The sequence below is a fragment of the Pleurodeles waltl genome, chromosome 11 (assembly GCF_031143425.1).
Source record: "Pleurodeles waltl isolate 20211129_DDA chromosome 11, aPleWal1.hap1.20221129, whole genome shotgun sequence".
NCBI classification, from domain to species: domain Eukaryota; kingdom Metazoa; phylum Chordata; class Amphibia; order Caudata; family Salamandridae; genus Pleurodeles; species Pleurodeles waltl.
The window spans coordinates 699,707,315-699,723,930 of record NC_090450.1 but is presented as its reverse complement, the minus strand read 5'-3'; the positions used below and the strand labels follow the sequence as shown (position 1 = coordinate 699,723,930).

At 44.1% G+C, this 16,616-nt stretch overlaps 1 protein-coding gene across 6 annotated transcripts in view; it reads right to left on the bottom strand.

Annotated features, from left to right (window-relative positions):
- The window catches only part of OGDH (oxoglutarate dehydrogenase), an 833,675-nt gene that overhangs the window by 252,549 nt on the left and 564,510 nt on the right, over nucleotides 1-16,616 (bottom strand). For all 6 annotated transcript variants that reach the window (XM_069214267.1, XM_069214270.1, XM_069214268.1 and 3 more), the window contains one exon: nucleotides 8,417-8,519. In XM_069214267.1, coding sequence (XP_069070368.1) covers nucleotides 8,417-8,519 — 103 coding nt within the window. The remainder of the gene's footprint in view (nucleotides 1-8,416; nucleotides 8,520-16,616) is intronic.

Sequence of the window (16,616 nt, the reverse complement as noted above, 5' to 3'; positions counted from 1 at the left end):
CCTGGAGTGTGGCCGGCCGATGGACCGCCACACTCGTAATGAGGGCCTAATTCTCAAATACACATGTTCTGACGACACACCAACCCTGTTAGATCTCTTCTCTGAAGTCATGTTCAAACAGTAATGTCTGGCAACTGGATGGACAAATACTAGATCATGCCAGTTCTTTGCTGGCTGTGACTATGGCTTTAGAGCCGTTCTTGGATTGGTTTTACATGGGGTCCAGTAAGTGGGATTAGCGGGATCTATTATGCCATCAACCTCAACAGTTTAATCATAGTTCTAACTGTTGGAGACTTCTTCATGCTTGCTTTGTCAATGCTAAGACCATCTACTGCCCAGGAAAGGCCCTCTCCTTGTTTGGGCTCAGTAGCCCACAGAAGGAATATGTTACTTACCCTTAAGCATCTTTTCGTGGCATGTAGTGCAGTAGAATCACATGCTGTGCATACTCCTGCCATCTAGTGTTGGGTCCAGAAATGTGCCAGTTGCTTTTCTTCAAAGTCGTCTTTTGAGTCATGAGGTAGAGTGACTCCTCCTCTTGGTAATAATGTGCATGGGCACTGATTCCATTGTTAGAGTGTTTCCCACAGGCGGGTGAAAATGGTGTAAAGTAAGTGTAAGTGATGAGATGTCCATGTGAATACAAAGTTAAAAAAACAAACAAAAAAAACAATGGCTACAGGCGCCCAGTGAACAGGGTGGGCGAATGTGAATCTACAGAACTACATGCCACAAATAGATGCTTACAAGGTAAGTAACATATGCCATTCGAGGCTTGTGTGGCTGTAGATACACGTTTTGGATAGACTGTAAAGCAATTCTCCTCAGAAGCGGCGGCTAACCTGAGGATGTTGCAGTTGTCTGGAAAAAGTGTGCATAGTTGGAGTGCTTGAACATACACAGAATGTTTAGTGAAGGTGTGTGGTGTAGATCATGCAGCTGCTTTGCATATGTCAGCTATTGGAATATTTCCTAGGAAAGCCATGAATGCTCCTTCCTTTTTAGCAGTGTGCGCTCTTGAAGGTGTAGGTAGAGTTATTTTGACTTTAGAATAACATGTTTGAATACACTCAACTATCCATTTGGCTATACCGGATTTGGATATAGGTTTTCCTTTATGAGGTGGCGAAAAAACAACAAATAGTTATTTATTTTTCCTGAAAGCTTTAGTTTTCTCAATGTATAACAAAAGTTCCCTTTTAACACCTAATGTGTGGAGAGCCATCTCTGCAACTGAATCTATTTGTCAGAAAGAAAAAAAAACGCAAGTCAATTGACCTGTTGAGGTGAAAATAGGAGACTACTTTAGGGTGACATTTTGGGTTGGTGTAGAGCCACCCTGTCTTTCTAGAGTTTGAAGAAAGGTTTTTCCAAGGTTAAAGCCTGGAGCTCACTAACACGTCTAAGCGAGGTAATAGCAAATACCAAGAGAAGTACTAAGAGGGAATGTATGCAGGGGCTCAAATGGAGGGCCCATAAGTTGTGTAAGAAAAATGTTAAGGTTCCATGAGGCTGCACGAGGAACCCATGGTGGAATAACTATTTTGAGCCCCTCCATGAAGGCTTTAATGACTGGTATCTTGAATAAAGAGCTGTGTTGTCTATTCTCTAAATCGACAGCCATTGTAGTGAGATGTTATCTTATGGTTGTGAATACCAGGCCAGATTTTTTGTAAACGAAGCAAGTAGCAGACCTAGTCTTATACACTGGGTTTGAAAGGATCAATATGCTATGAATGACAACAGACAAACAGCTACACATTTTGCCACGTAGCATGCTTGTGTGTAAGGCCTATGGGCTTCTTTAAGAATTTTTACACACTCAGGTGGCAGACTGAAGTATCCATAATCCATGACCTCAAAAGCCAGATCGCAAAGTTGAAAACTTTGGGATCTGGTGGTCTGATTTCTCCATGGTTTTCAGTGTGAAGGTCCAGCCTGGTGGGGAGCTTCACGTGGAGAACTACAGAGAGGTCCAGTAAAGTTGTGAACCAGGGCTTATGGGCCCAGATGGGAGCCACTACTATCATTGTGAGAAATGTTTGCCGTAGCTTTTGAACCAGAAATGGGAGGGGGAGAGGAGCAAAAGTGTAGGCAACCATCCCTGACCAACTTTTCCTAGTGCATTGCCCTTAGATAATGGGTGTGGGAATCTGGAGGCGAAGTTTGGGGATTTTGCGTTTTCTGCGGTTGGGAAAGGGTCTATTTGAGGGAACCCTCATCTGTGGAAATATGGAAGGAGGACTTGAGTGGTGTTCCAACTCGTGGACTTGTTGCAGAATCCTGCTGAGGAGATCTGCAAAATCGCTGTCTGTGCCCAGGAGGTATTCTGTGAACAGGTGAATATTATGATGTACAGTCCATCTCTAAATGGTCTGTGCCAGACAAGATAATTGTGGGAATCGTGCAACCCTCACCCATGCTTTTATAGATAGTACATGGTTGTCATATTGTCCATCCGGTCTAGGACAACCTTGTGAATAAAGTGAGGAAAGAACGCTTTCAACACTAGGTGAACAGCTTGAAGCTATAAGTAGTTGATGTGGAGATACTGTGCTTGGCATCCCAGAGACCCTGTAGTGTGAGATCCTACAAATGTGCACCCCATACATCCCATGAGTAACGCATATGTTGTGACAGTGGTGTGGGGAACAGAGTCGAGAATAGGCCATCCTCTTAACAGGTTGTGGGTATTCCACCATTGCAGAGAGTAATGAGGTTGGCAGTTGATCATCACTAGGCCCTATAACCGACCCTGTGACTGAGACCACTGTAGAGCTAAACATTTCTGTAACGGACACAGGTGTAGTCAGGCAGGGGGTACTATGGCAATAGAGGAGGTCATCATCCCTAAGAGGCAAATGACTGAGCTCACTGTTAGTTGATTTGTCTGAAATTGATGTAATAGTGTCTGAAAATTCTGGATTTTTGCATAATTGAGATAATCTAATTCTATTTGTGTGTTTAGAGTAGCCCCTAGATATGTCTGAACCTGTAGTGTGTAGGTGAGACTTGGTAACTTCGATGGTGAACCACACACGGTGGAGCAGATATATTTTAATCTAAGTGTGTTGTTGACAGTGTTGGTGAGTGCTGGCTTTGGTAAGCTAATCCTCAGACATGGAAAAACGTGGACTTTGTCTGCATAAGTGGGCCGCTACCATTACTAAGCACTTGGTGAACATGCAGGGGTGGGGGGTTGTGGAGAGGGTTAAGTACTCACCCTGAAATAGAGGACTTTGAACTAGTAAGGTTTGCTGCCCACTAAAAACCCCAGATATTTGTGATGAGCTAGGTATACTGGTATGCAAAAATAGACAATCTTTAGATCTAGTGTAGCCATAAAGTCGCCTTTATGGAGAAGTAGGACCATGTGGAAGAGCTTACTTGTTCAGTGGCCTGAGAAGTAGGATTGGCTGAAAAGATAAGTCTTTTGGGGTATTAGGAAGTATCTAGAGTAAGCCCCGGAGCCCTGGAGTTGAAGAGTGACAAGTTCTATAGCTCCTTTGAGAAAAGGAGGAGCTTGGCCTAACTGTCTGAGCAATGTTTGATGGCACAGTGGTAGCCTGTGAGTGTGAGGTGGAATCTTGGGAGGTGTGGTAGTGTGCTACAGAGAACAGTCATGTTGGATAATGGCTAACACCCACTGGTCTGATGTAATCACTAGCCATGTGGGTATAAAATCCTGTAATTGGCCCCCGACAGGTGTTACATGCTCAGGTGGCAGGAGAGCGAAGTTACTGCTTGTTGGTAGGTTTTGGCCCTGCATATGTTGATAGGAGTTTGAGGCATCTAAGGAGGTCACCTTTGAACTCCCACAATAACCAGGAGGGCGAAAGGTGCCTTGAGGTGGAGGTGTCTGACAGGCTCCCATTGCTTTCGCTGTGTCCATATCTTTTCAAATGTAGTATCCACCCTTGAGCCCAAAGAGATGTTTCTTGTCAAAAGGAATATTAAGTACATTCTGTTGTACTTCTAGCATGCATGATGCCTGAGCGAAATGCTAGTATTAATCACCCTAACTGCAGTGTCAGGAGCATCTAATGAACAATGTATTGAGGTTATGGAGGAAAGTTTGCCCTCTGTCACAAGTTCTTGCCCATGTTTTTTTATGCTCACCTTTGAGATATTGAAAGAGATCCTCCATTTCATAGGGCATGGTTGTAAAGCGTCAAAGGGCCCTAAGAGTTCGGCGATGCGCCAATGATTAGCAGCCTGTGCTGCAACTCTCTTCCTCACTGCATTGATACGCTTGCTCCGTCAGGAGGCAAGGTACCCCCCCTTCCCACTTGCCTGCGACTTGCCTCATTTGCAAGCAGTGGAAGTGACAAGGAATTCTGGTCGTAACTGGCCCCTAATGTATATGTAGATGGGGAGGGCTTGTATTTTTTCCATCAACACTGTGCGTTATGACCCTAGCCCTAATGGGATCCTTCAATGTGTCTGCTGTGTCAGAGCATTCCCTTTACATAGGGAGACACCGTGTAGCCCTATGTGCAGTTGAGGGGGTATCAAAGAGGAAGTCCTCTTCTAGTAGCTCTTTGTGTAATTCTTCATTGTGGAATGCAGAAGCTCTGGCTATAACCTCTTGATAAGATGTAGCATCATCAGAAGGAGATGGGTGGGCAAGATATAAGTTTGGATCTGTGTCCACTAAGGGGCAGCATCACAGGCATCCCAGGGGTCATCGATTGGTGGTGTCCCAAAGATATCTCGTGTCCCACCATACCCAGCAGTATCCAAGGGAGGAGACCCTTGAAAAATCGAATGGGTCTTCCATATATTGTGGTGGTGAAGGTGAAGCTGGTACCAGAGGTTGTGGTGAAGCTGGTGGAAGGATCAAAGGATTGGAGTCTGCATGAGTTTGGTCTGGGTCACTTATCAAGAGGCAGTGCTGTAGCTCTTATCGATCCTCCTCAGTTCCCATGCCATAGGTACCAGATGTACCATTTACTAAGGACTTAAAGCGGTACTAAAGGGTCTAGCCACCTGGGGACCAAGTGAAGAGGTGTCTTATTTTGGGGGAAGAACACTGGCACTGGGGGACCTGGCTAGCAGTGGTGGTGGTGGGGTGGGCTACTGCAACTTGAACCAAGCTTCCTACAGTATGCTCATCCCAAGTGTGATGTCATACAGTGTCCCAGATGTTCCTGAATGTAGTCACCATCGAACTTTGAACATTTCCATGGCCAAATTGCCTGAATGCTCCTCAAAGCAGGATTCCCCCTTTCCACTCTCTTCCGGCCTCAAAATCTTCTGTGGTATTCGAAATTCCAGAAGGGAATCATCCAAGTCCCTCTTTTTTTGCTGCCATTTCTGCCTTTAGCCACCTCTTTTTCCTTGAGATTTCCAGAGCTCGCTCTTTGGCATTGAGCGCGATGTTGATTTTCTTTTTTATGTTGAAATTTCCTTGTACTGAGTATCTTTTGCTGTATTCTTTGACGTTCTCCCCTTCTTTCTTACCTGTACATCAAAGCTCCATCTTCTGATCTCCTCGACCTCGATTTTCTCTTGACGTCTTTCTGGGAGTTCGACCTTCTGCGGTGTCCCTGTCCGGAGTCCCAAGGGGGTTCTTTTGATCTTATCTTGCCTTCTTTTGTTGGACTTTTTTACTCGATGTCCGAGCCGTCTCATTTCGCCCCTTCAGTGAAATTATCCCCATCGTCACTCAACGACCCCAAATCCTTCAGTGATGAGTCTGCTTCTGGCCCTGCATGGTGTAAGTGTGCCTGCCCCTGCTTGTTCCTCGCTCTCAGCCTTTTTTGGTTTAAAAGTCAGCACAGGCCTCGCAGTCTTTGTTGTTGTGTTAGGCACAGGTTACATTCCTGATTTTTATCCTTTTGTGTGAATCTGTGGTGGCACTTCGGGCAAAAATTGGGATGACATCTTCTCTATATCACTCGGAACAGAGAGCTCACTGTCCAGGCATTCTCTGATACGAGTTACACATTTATTCATCACTACTCCTCTGGCACCTTTCTGCTGGTGGATTCTTCAGTCGTAGGAAAGTAGCCTTTTTGTAACTTGGTTACCCCCACTTTTGGCCTGTTTCTCTAACCAGGACCCCAGTAACTGTGCTCTCTCCTCTAAATTTGGTTACTGGTAATTTTTTATCCCCACAATTGGCATACTGGTTCCTCTATGTAAGCCCCTAGTATATGGTACCTAAGCACCCAGGGCTTTGGGGTTCCAGGGAATCCCTATGGGCTGCAGCAGTTATTCTGCCAACTATCGGGAGCCCATGCAAAGGGTTCTGCAGGCCTGCCATTGCAGTCTGCGTGAACCGGGTGCAGGCATCTGATTTCACTACAGATCACTGCACCAGGTCACTAAGTCACCCCTATGGTAGGTCCTCTCAGCCCCAGAGGGCAGGGTGCAGGTACCTGTGCGTGAGGGTACCCCTGCACTAGCAGAGGTGCCCCCACTAACTCCAGCACCATTTTACTTGACTTTGTGAGTGCGAGGATGCCATTTTATATGTGTACTGGACATAGGTCACTACCTACTCCCAAAGGTCTCTGCAGTCCTCTCAGTGAGGCTGTTGCACATGGAGAGGTCACCTGGTGGTGAATGCCTCAAAGGGCAGATATTTTTTACTCTTTTCTGTGGAGATTTCGTATTGAGATCGTTCCATGACTTCTTCAAACCCTACTAACCCTTCTGTCTCCTTGGGATTGTAGAACTCTTCGGGTTCTTCCTGGGGCTCAGACGTTGCAGGAGCCTCTAAGGCAAACTGGTCATCTTCAATATTTAAGGCCGTTGATGGCTTCAATGGGATCCGAAATTCTCTTAGAGAGTTGTCAAACCCCTATTTTCCTTGGAGAAGTGCCACCATTTCGGCCTCAAGCCTTTCTTTCTTTTTAACTTCCTGCGCCTTCTGTTCAGCATCGGGGACAGTCTTCTCGGTTGACAGGTCTGTCGACTGTTTTGTGCCATCTTTTGCTCCCTCTCACCCGGATGGAACCATCGAAGGCTTCAAGGGGGGTCTTGCCTGCATTGGTATCCTGTGGTCGGGATCCATGGGAGTCTCTTTTGGCAGACCTTCGGTCAACATTTGTTTCAGCACCGAGGTTGCCATTTTGGACTTTGTGCCCAAGGATTTAGATTCATAACCTTTTGGCAGCTTGATCACCTTGTGGGCCTTCTTTTCAACCTCACTCGCCGATTTTTTAACTGCCTGTTTTCAGTTGGCATCTACTACATAAGCTGCAGCATCTGAATCTCAGCCATGAACTGTTTCAGCTTACTCAATGCTGTTATCCTAGTCGCTGAACAAGCCAAGGTTCTTCAGTGATACCTGTGATCTCTGGCTGGCCATAGTGTATTGTTGAAATCTTCGTCTTTGACATACCTTGACATACCTTCAAGGTCTTCAGTACGAACGTGGAACAGACCTTGCAGTCCTAGTCTCAGTGGTCTTCTAGGAGACAGAGGTTATAGACCTTGTGGGAGCCTGGGTCATCGTGCAGCTTTAAAGGAACAGTGTTTTTTCCTTTCTGTATAGTTATCGTGGAGGCTAGGCCTGTCTACTAAGACATTGTTTTTAATTTCATCCATCACTGAAGAAATTCCTTCAGAAGGTTGATCATACTTAAGTAGCTGTCTTAAAAATAGTTAAAATTTAATAAATACCTTTAAGTTACAAAAGCATGTTGTTTAGTTTTAATATTTTTCCACAAGACACAATTTCCTCTCATAAAATAATTCTGGCATCCAGAGAAGAGGAAGCTATTCAGTTTTCACAGAGACAGAAAAGGGTCCACTGATGAACAACCATGATGAAACTTATTACCGCAAGTTATCCATTGAATCCCACTGAGTTGGAGTCACTGGGACCCTCTGCCTCCTTGCAGTAAGCCTTGACTGCTTATCCTAACTACTGTGAGATAGTGAAGTGGCAAAAGGAAGCACCTTGGCTAGGCAAACAGCATTGTAGTAAACACACTAGCGGTAAACAATGCTAGTTAAATAGGGTTATTCACTGCAACATCTTACTACGCCAGGGCACCAAGAAAATGCCTCATACAACGAAAATTGTAACATTACATGTCAGGAAATACACCAAATCACAAAGAACAAATAAATTACAAACAGACTTTAAAAAATATAAAAAACACAAGTAATTTCGAAAAACACTACGTGTCTTGTAAAACGGTAGCACAGGAATAAAAAGCGTCAGAAAATGATTGGTGGATAAGTTTAGAAAACTATCAAATCATTTGAGGATCCATGAATATTCCAAATAAACTTTTGAATGTGGAAAACTTTATGCTGTAAAACAATGATACAGTACATAATGAGAAGTACAGTTCTGGCAGTATCTTTGAAAAATAGTAAAAAATGTGTGAAGCAAGTTGCTATGAGACTTCCGGAGTAGCTACAATTAAACAAAAAGGAGCCTTGCATTACTCACCAGGCCAAGGTGAATCTAACCAATGCTTGATGTGAAGAATTTTCTCATCCTTTGATCTGTTATGGGCCTCCTCACAGATTTTATCATATTTGGCAATTTCCTCCTTACAGAGGTAGGAAAAGAAAAGTTTAGGTAAAGATCTACAGCTTCTCCATTCAAACAGACTCTATAACAAGCTAATATTCATGAATGATATGGCCAATGAAAATTACAGATACAATTAACAAGTTAAGCTGAAAAATACATTATTGTGGGAATAACATTCATGCTGGATATATGACATGAATACACTAGTCAAACACAAAGCCAAAGGTGTTGTGATGGTGTCAAAGCTAAATTCCTGTTTGAAACTAGTGGCTCCTCTCCATCAAATATTAGCCCAGTTCCCTCACAGCACAAGTTCAAACAGAACAGGTACCCAGTCTTGCAAAAAATATTTCATAGGTTAAATCAAGTATTTATATTTTTCGAAAGTTTCCATATAAACATTCCATCTGGTCATCATCAACACAAGCTTTATTCGGTCAACATACCCATCAAAGCATCATCATATATAATCAAAATACAGTAAAAATTCCAAGAGAATAACACAATATAACATTATGTAACCGTCTTATAAAATATAATCACAAGCATATATATATATATTTTTTTTAAACATACTGTATGCTAAAAGTAAGTCATAAAAACTACTATTTTTAAAACAGACTACATATGTGCCATGCAGCCACAAGAAACTTGCTAAATGCCTCAATCAAGGGCTTAGAACTATCGCCCCTTACAATCCTCATTGCTATTTAACACTGATTCCGGCCCAACGCTCGCCAGATAGTACGAATACACTGAGGGTGGAATGGAATTAGCAGGGCAGAAAAACATACAGGACATAAATCGGATAATGGAGTATACCCCAGCATCTTGAAAATGATAACAGTGGAAGATTCCCAAACAGAAAACATGCATACAACCCCTTCCCCCGCAGATCAGATATAAAATCAAAATATGGTTCAAACTGGGGAACCCACTTGAAGTCCATAAAAGAGTTAGTGAGACGTTCATTGGAGTAACTACGAATTAACTCCACTCTTACATAGAACCAATAAGTTATTTTCAAAACAGAACTGAGTTTTTTCTAAGCTTTTGGGGATTTTCCCAAAAAGTAGTCAATCCCAGTATATGAAACCATTTAGACACATGTTTGACCCATGGGATGGAAGTCACATCTGGTCTCTTTAAAAGATCACAAAAGGAATCACTGTATGTAGCAAGCTCGGGAACAGTCCAGATTCTTATCCAATAGAGTAGTGGTCTTAAAATTATCACATCCATTATACGTTTTACCCCAAGATCCAAAAACAATGTTATTAAAGAGGTACTACGCGGGCAAGAAGTTACAGTCCTGTCAAAATAATTTTCTCCCACTGATAGTTTTTTACAATTTAAAAAAAAACATATTTCAGCACCATAGGCAGCCGCTCCCTGTGCCTTGGCCAAATAGTTTTTTAATGGCAGGAGAAACAGCTTTTGAGACCGAACTTCTATAAAAATGCAAATTAGCGGCAGCTCTAGGCTGAAGAAGCCCTACACTCTTGCTGATTTGGTCCTCCCAATGCAAATTACTTGATATCCTCACACCTAAGTAATCAGAGTCATTAAAGACCCATCCAAGTCAATGGTGCATCTCCCATGGGAACCTGGGCCAAGCACCATTAACTTAGTTTTGTTAGCATTCAACTCTAAACCATAATCCAAACAAAAAGATTTAAACTTATCAACTAGAATTTGAAGACCCATTGGAGTCTTAGAGATTAGGAGTGAATCATCGGCGAAGAGTAAAATGGGGATCTTGTGAGCATTCAATAAAGGAGCATCATTCTGACAAGAGAGCAATATTGGTACCACCTCATTGATAAAGTAAATAAAAACGGGGCCATAACACAACCCTGGCGCACACCCCTCTGAATGGGAATTTTGTCTGTCAACTCTCCTTGGTCTCCCCACCTTTCCTGTGCATAAGTATTCTTGTGTAATCGCCGTAGAAGATCAACTATGTTAAATGGATTTTTTAGCCTAAGTAGTACTTCCCATAGCTTCTCTCTCGGGACCAGATCAAAAGCTGATTGCAAGTCCACGAAAACATATAAAGGTTGCTTGGCAAGAACTACGTACTTCCAATATAGAAGAACCAATCTAAATACCTGATCTATTGTGCTGGCTTTGGGGCAGAACCCCGCCTGCAACGAAGAAAAAACCTGGTGATCTTGAGCTCATTTTGCGAGTCTCTCAAAAGGCTGTTTGCAAAAATTTTCTGGAGATTATCAATGAGACTAATGGGTCTATAATTAACAAGCAAATTAGCATTTCCTTTTTTATAAATTCGAATTATTTCAGTACCTTTCCAGGTACTCGAGATAGCACCACTGTTGGCAATTTTATTTGAGAGCAGATTTATATACCAGGACCAAATAGTTAGCTCTGATTTATATAAATCTCCAGGTATTTTGTCAGGTCTAGGTGCTTTGCCTTATTTTAAAGAATTAATTGCATCTAATGTTTCCTCCAAAGAGAAATAAATGCTGTCTACTTGAGTATAAGTATCCTGGCCAAATAGGTCAAGGGTATCACTGTAAGTAAGTGGTAATGAGGGGGCTGAGTCACATAAACTGCTGTTAGTTAGATTCGAGGGAGCAGCATAAAGTTGGGAAAAGTGAGTTACCCAAGTCTCTGGTTGGATTCGATTCCTAATGCTGCACTTATTCCCTCTGTCTTTTGGATAGTAACTCTCAAAATAACGTGTTCTTACTTAATGTAATTGCAACAAGCAGATCCTGCCAAACAGAATCTTCCCTGAGCTTTTAAGCGTGGATTGTGGCCTTTTTGTATGTACATCTAGTTGATCGAATCTCCCCCCAGGGAGCCATTTATGATTGCAGTTTTTAGTGCCAACTTTGCCTTTGCACAATCCTTCTGGTCATTTCCTCCTTCCAAATATTTTTTGTACTAGTGTTTTAAGAGTGTGTGGGCATGGTGTAAAGGTCCTGTCTACCTAGAAATGTATTGGTGGGGAGAGCCACAGGGTTGGGGGAATTGAGGGAACCATATATTTTCATCAACACTTAGATCTCACTGTAGGAAAATCAATTTTCTCACATTTCTTCAACAATTGGTACTTAACCAGAATGCACAACCTTGCTAACATTAAAACCAGAATGATCGATTTATTACTATGATATTCAGTAAGTGTGTATGACTACCTACACACCTTGAGATAGGAGGACATTAAAATGTTCTGTTTTGAAAAATATCATAGTATGACAGATAAGAGTGGGTTTTTAGGTCGAGCATAGCAACATGTTGGTATGTATCTGGGCTTTTTTCAACGCCAACTGCACACCCATCACTATCACTCGTTCATGGGCTTGCCTTTCAAAAATCCTTTGTTTCCGTTGGTAATTGCTTTATGTTTGTCCCTCCTTAGGGCGGTTTTGTTACCACCTTAGCCATCGACCCAGTTACATAGATAATTGCACTTTTGCTGATAACTCTGGCTGCGAGCAAACTTTTTTCCTTTTGTCTCTCTTCGGTGCTTTGAATCGGCTCGCTTATGTCAACTGTTGTACTTTTTATTTTCAGTTTGTGTGGCAAGAAAAGTCCAGTTAGGAGCTTACAACGCTAATAGCTCTACCTCGAGCAAACGCAAGACCCACTGTAACAAGCATTTGCAATGAAATGTGCTATTGAATTTAAATAGGTAATTTTAGTATCGCAAAATGTGTGTAATGATATTTATTTTGTTACTGGTACTTGGGCAATGCACCATTGCTAACATTGAGAGATGCTTTTTGATGTCTGTGGGTGACTTAAAAAAGATCTGAATCCCAGATCAGAGTAACTCAAATTGAGAAGATGTGCTTTCAATATTCTGAATGGGTAATTTGTATATTAGGTGAAAATTGAATGCGGTTTGGCAGGTTTGCATTAGGCCAAACCAAAACCCTAATAGGAATCTAAAACAATGTAAACCCCTTACCCACTATTGTAGCATCCTTTAACACCACGTCACCTGGGTTTTCACCACAAACAGAAAACATTAACTTGACCAGACAATACATGAGAAAAGATCTTGCAAAAAAAAAAAAAAAAAAAAAAAAAGCCATTCATCTCAAGATTCATATGCTATGCATATCTCTTCCGACATCTAGTGTAGGGCTCTGAGTGTTACAAGTTGTTTTTCTTCAAAGGAGTCTTTTCAGAGTCACAGGATTGAGTGACTCCCTCTCTCGGCTCCATTGCGCATAGGCATCAACTCCATTGTTAGATTGTTTTCCTGCAAAGGGTGAAGGAAGGAGTGCTAGAATATAGAAATACAAGGTGATGTCCATGCAAATGTAAATGTATATACATATTATAGGAAGTTGGCTCTGTGTATACTATTTCAAAGTAAGAAATAGTGCGCACAGAGTCCAAGGCTTCCCCTTAGAGGTAAGATCGTGGCAAAAGTAGATAATTCTAATGCTCTATTTTGTGGTAGCGTGGTCGAGCAGTAGGCTTATCAGAGGGTAGTGTTAAGCATTTGTTGTACACACACCCCAGGACTCACTCCAGGCCAATAGGTTTGAATATTGAAAAATATATTTTAGTTTATTTTAAGAACCACAGGTTCAAGATAGACATCAAACACTAAATGTAAGGTACTTCACTTAGATACTTTAAGAACTTTGAATGAAAACAATATCATGTACAGTCTTTGTAAAATTTCAAAGTGTACACAGTGTAAAAATCAACAGTTCCTGGGGGAGGTAAGACCGGGGCGGTTTTGTAGAGCACTGGGGGAGGACACAGGTAGGCACACAAAAACACACCCTCAGTGGCACAGGGCCAGTCGGGTGCAGTATGCAAAGCAGGTGTCGGGTTTCAGGTAGGAAACAATGGAGGGACCCGGGGGTCACTCTAGCGGTGCAGGCAGGCAGGCACAGGCAGGGCTTCTCGGGACAGCCACCACCTGGGCTAGGCAGAGGGTCGCCTGGGGGGTCACTCCTGCGTTGAAGTTTGGTTCCTTCAGGTCCTGGGGGCTCCGGGTGCAGTGTTGGTTCCAGGCGTCAGGTCCCTTGTTACAGGCAGTTGCGGTCAGGGGGAGCCTCTGGATTCTCTCTTCAAGCATCACTGTGGGTGCTTGGGGGGGGGAGGGGGGGGGTCGTCTCTGGTTACTCACGGGCACGTAGTTGCCGGGGAGTCCTCCCTGAGGTGTTGGTTCTCTGGATCTCGAGCCAGTGGCGTCAGGTGCAGAGTGGGAAGTCTCACGCTTCAGGCTGGAAACGTGAAGTCTTTGGAAGTTGCTTCTTTGTTGCAAAGAAGTAACTGGTTTTGAACAGGGCCGCTGTTCACTGGAGTTTCTTGGTCCTTTAGTCCAGGGCAGTCCTCTGAGGCTTCAGAGGTCGCTGGTCCCTGTTGGATGCATCGCTGGAGCAGGTTTTCAAAGTCTGGAGACAGGCTGGTAGGGTTGGGGGGCAAAGCAGTTGTCGTCTTCCTCCTTCTCTGCAGGCTTGTAGGTCAGCAGTTCTTGTTTCTTCAGGTTGCAGGAATCTGATTTCCTGGGTTCTGGGGAGCCCCTAAATACTGAATTTAGGGGTGTGTTTAGGTCTAGGAAGGCAGTAGCCATTGGCTACTGACCTTGAGGGTGGCTACACCCTCTTTGTGCCTCCTCCCTGTGGGGAGGGTGGCACATCCCTAATCCTATTGGGGGAATCCTCCAAACGCAAGATGGAGGATTTCTCAAGGCAGGGGTCACCTCAGCTCAAGGCACCTTAGGGGCTGTCCTGACTGGTCGGTGACTCCTCCTTGTTTTTCTCATTATCTCCTCCAGTCTTGCCGCCAAAAGTGGGGGCAATGGCCAGAGGGCCAGTGTAGGAAGTTGGCTCGGTGTGTACTATTGCAAAGTGAGAAATAGCATGCACAGAGTCCAAGGGTTCCCCTTAGAGGTAAGATAGTGGCAAAAAGAGATAATTCTAATGCTCTATTTTGTGGTAGTGTGGTTGAGCAGTAAGCTTATCAGAGGGTAGTGGTAAGCATTTGTTGTACACACATTAGGCAATATATGAGGAACACACACTCAAAGACAATTCCAGGCCAATAGGTTTTTATACAGAAAAATATATTTTCTTAGTTTAAGAACCACAGCTTCAAGATTTACAAACAATACTTTAAATGAAAGGTATTTCACTCAGGTATCTTAGGAACTTTGAATCGTCACAATAGCATGTACAGTTTTGGCAAAAAATGGCAATAAGCTATTTTAAAACTCTGGCTACTCACAGGGTCGCAGTCGCCGGGGAGTCCTCCCTGTAGTTTGTTTTCCACAGTTCGAGCCGGGGGTGTTGGGTGCAGAGTGGAAAGTCTCACGCTTCTGGCGGGAAACGTGTGGTCTTTAAAAGTTGCTTCTTTGTTGCAAAGTTTTATCTTCTTTGGAACAGGGCTGCTGTCCTCGGGAGTTCTTGGTCCTTTTAGATGCAGAGTAGTCCTCTGAGGCTTCAGAGGTCGCTGGACCCTAGGGGACGCGTCGCTGTTGCAGTTTTTCTTGAAGTGGGGAGACAGGCCGGTAGGGCCGGGGCCAAAGCAGTTGGTGTCTCCGTCTTCTCTGCAGTCCTTCAGGTCAGCAGTCCTTCTTAGTCTTCAGGTTGCAGGAATCTATCTTGCTTGGTTCTGGGGGGCCCTAAATACTCAATTTAGGGGTGTGTTTAGGTCTGGGGGGTTAGTAGCCAATGGCTACTAGCCCTGAGGGTGGCTACACCCTCTTTGTGCTTCCTCCCTGAGGGGAGGGGGGCACATCCCTAATCCTATTGGGGGAATCCTCCATCTGCAAGATGGAGGATTTCTAATAGTCTCACCTCAGCTCAGGACACCTTAGGGGTTGTCCTGACTGGCCAGTGACGACTTCTTGTTTTTCTCGTTATCTCCTCCGGCATTGCCGCCAAAAGTGGGGCCGTGGCCGGAGGGGGCGGGCATCTCCACTAGCTGGGATGCCCTGTGGCGCTGTAACAAAGGGGGTGAGCCTTTGAGGCTCACTGCCAGGTGTTCTAGTTCCTGCACCCCCACCTCCACCCAGTACAGGCTTTGTTCCTGACCACAGAGTGACAAAGGCACTCTCCCCATGTGGCCAGCAACACGTCTGGTGTGTGGCAGGCTGGCAAAACTAGTCAGCCCGCACTGGAAGTCTGGTATGTTTTCAGGGGGCATCTCTAAGATGCCCTCTGGGTGTATTTCACAATAAAATGTACACTGGCATCAGTGTGCATTTATTGTGCTGAGAAGTTTGATACCAAACTTCCCAGTTTTCAGTGTAGCCATTATGGTGCTGGGGAGTTCGTGTTTGACAAACTCCCGGACCATATACTCTTATGGCTACCCTGCACTTACAATGTCTAAGGTTTTGCTTAGACACTGTAGGGGTATAGTGCTCATGCACATATACCCTCGCCTGTGGCATAGTGCACCCTGCCTTAGGGCTGTAAGGCCTGCTAGAGGGGTGACTTACCTATGCCACAGGCAGTGTGAGGTTGGCATGGCACTCTGAGGGGAGTGCTATGTCGACTTAGTCATTTTCTCCCCACCAGTACACACAAGCTGTGAAGCAGTGTGCATGTGCTGAGTGAGGGTTCCCTAGGGTGGCATAAGACATGCTGCAGCCCTTAGAGACCTTCCCAGGGCAGCAGGGCCCTTGGTACCAGGGGTACCAGTTACAAGGGACTTACCTGAGTGCCAGGGTGATGACCAATTGTGGAGACAAAGGTACAGTTTAGGGAAAGAACACTGGTGCTGGGGTCTGGTTAGCAGGGTCCCAAGCACACTTTCAAATCATAACATAGCATCAGCAAAGGCAGATAGTTAGGGGGTAACCATGCCAAGGAGGCATTTCCTTACACGTATGTACAAATGTAAAAACTTAAACGACTACAGGCTTCTGGGGAGGAGGGTGGATGCATGTGAATCTGCAGCACTACATGCCACGAACAGATGTACACTGGGTAAGTGACATTTTCTGTTCAATGGCATGTGTAGCTGCAGATACACATGTTTTGCATAGACTGAAGTTAATTCCTCCCAAAAAGCGGTGGCTAGCCTGTAGGAGGTGAAGTTGTTTGAAATAATATCCTTAAGACAGCTTGGCCTAAGGTGGCTTGTTGCTGTGAGAAAACACCTACAC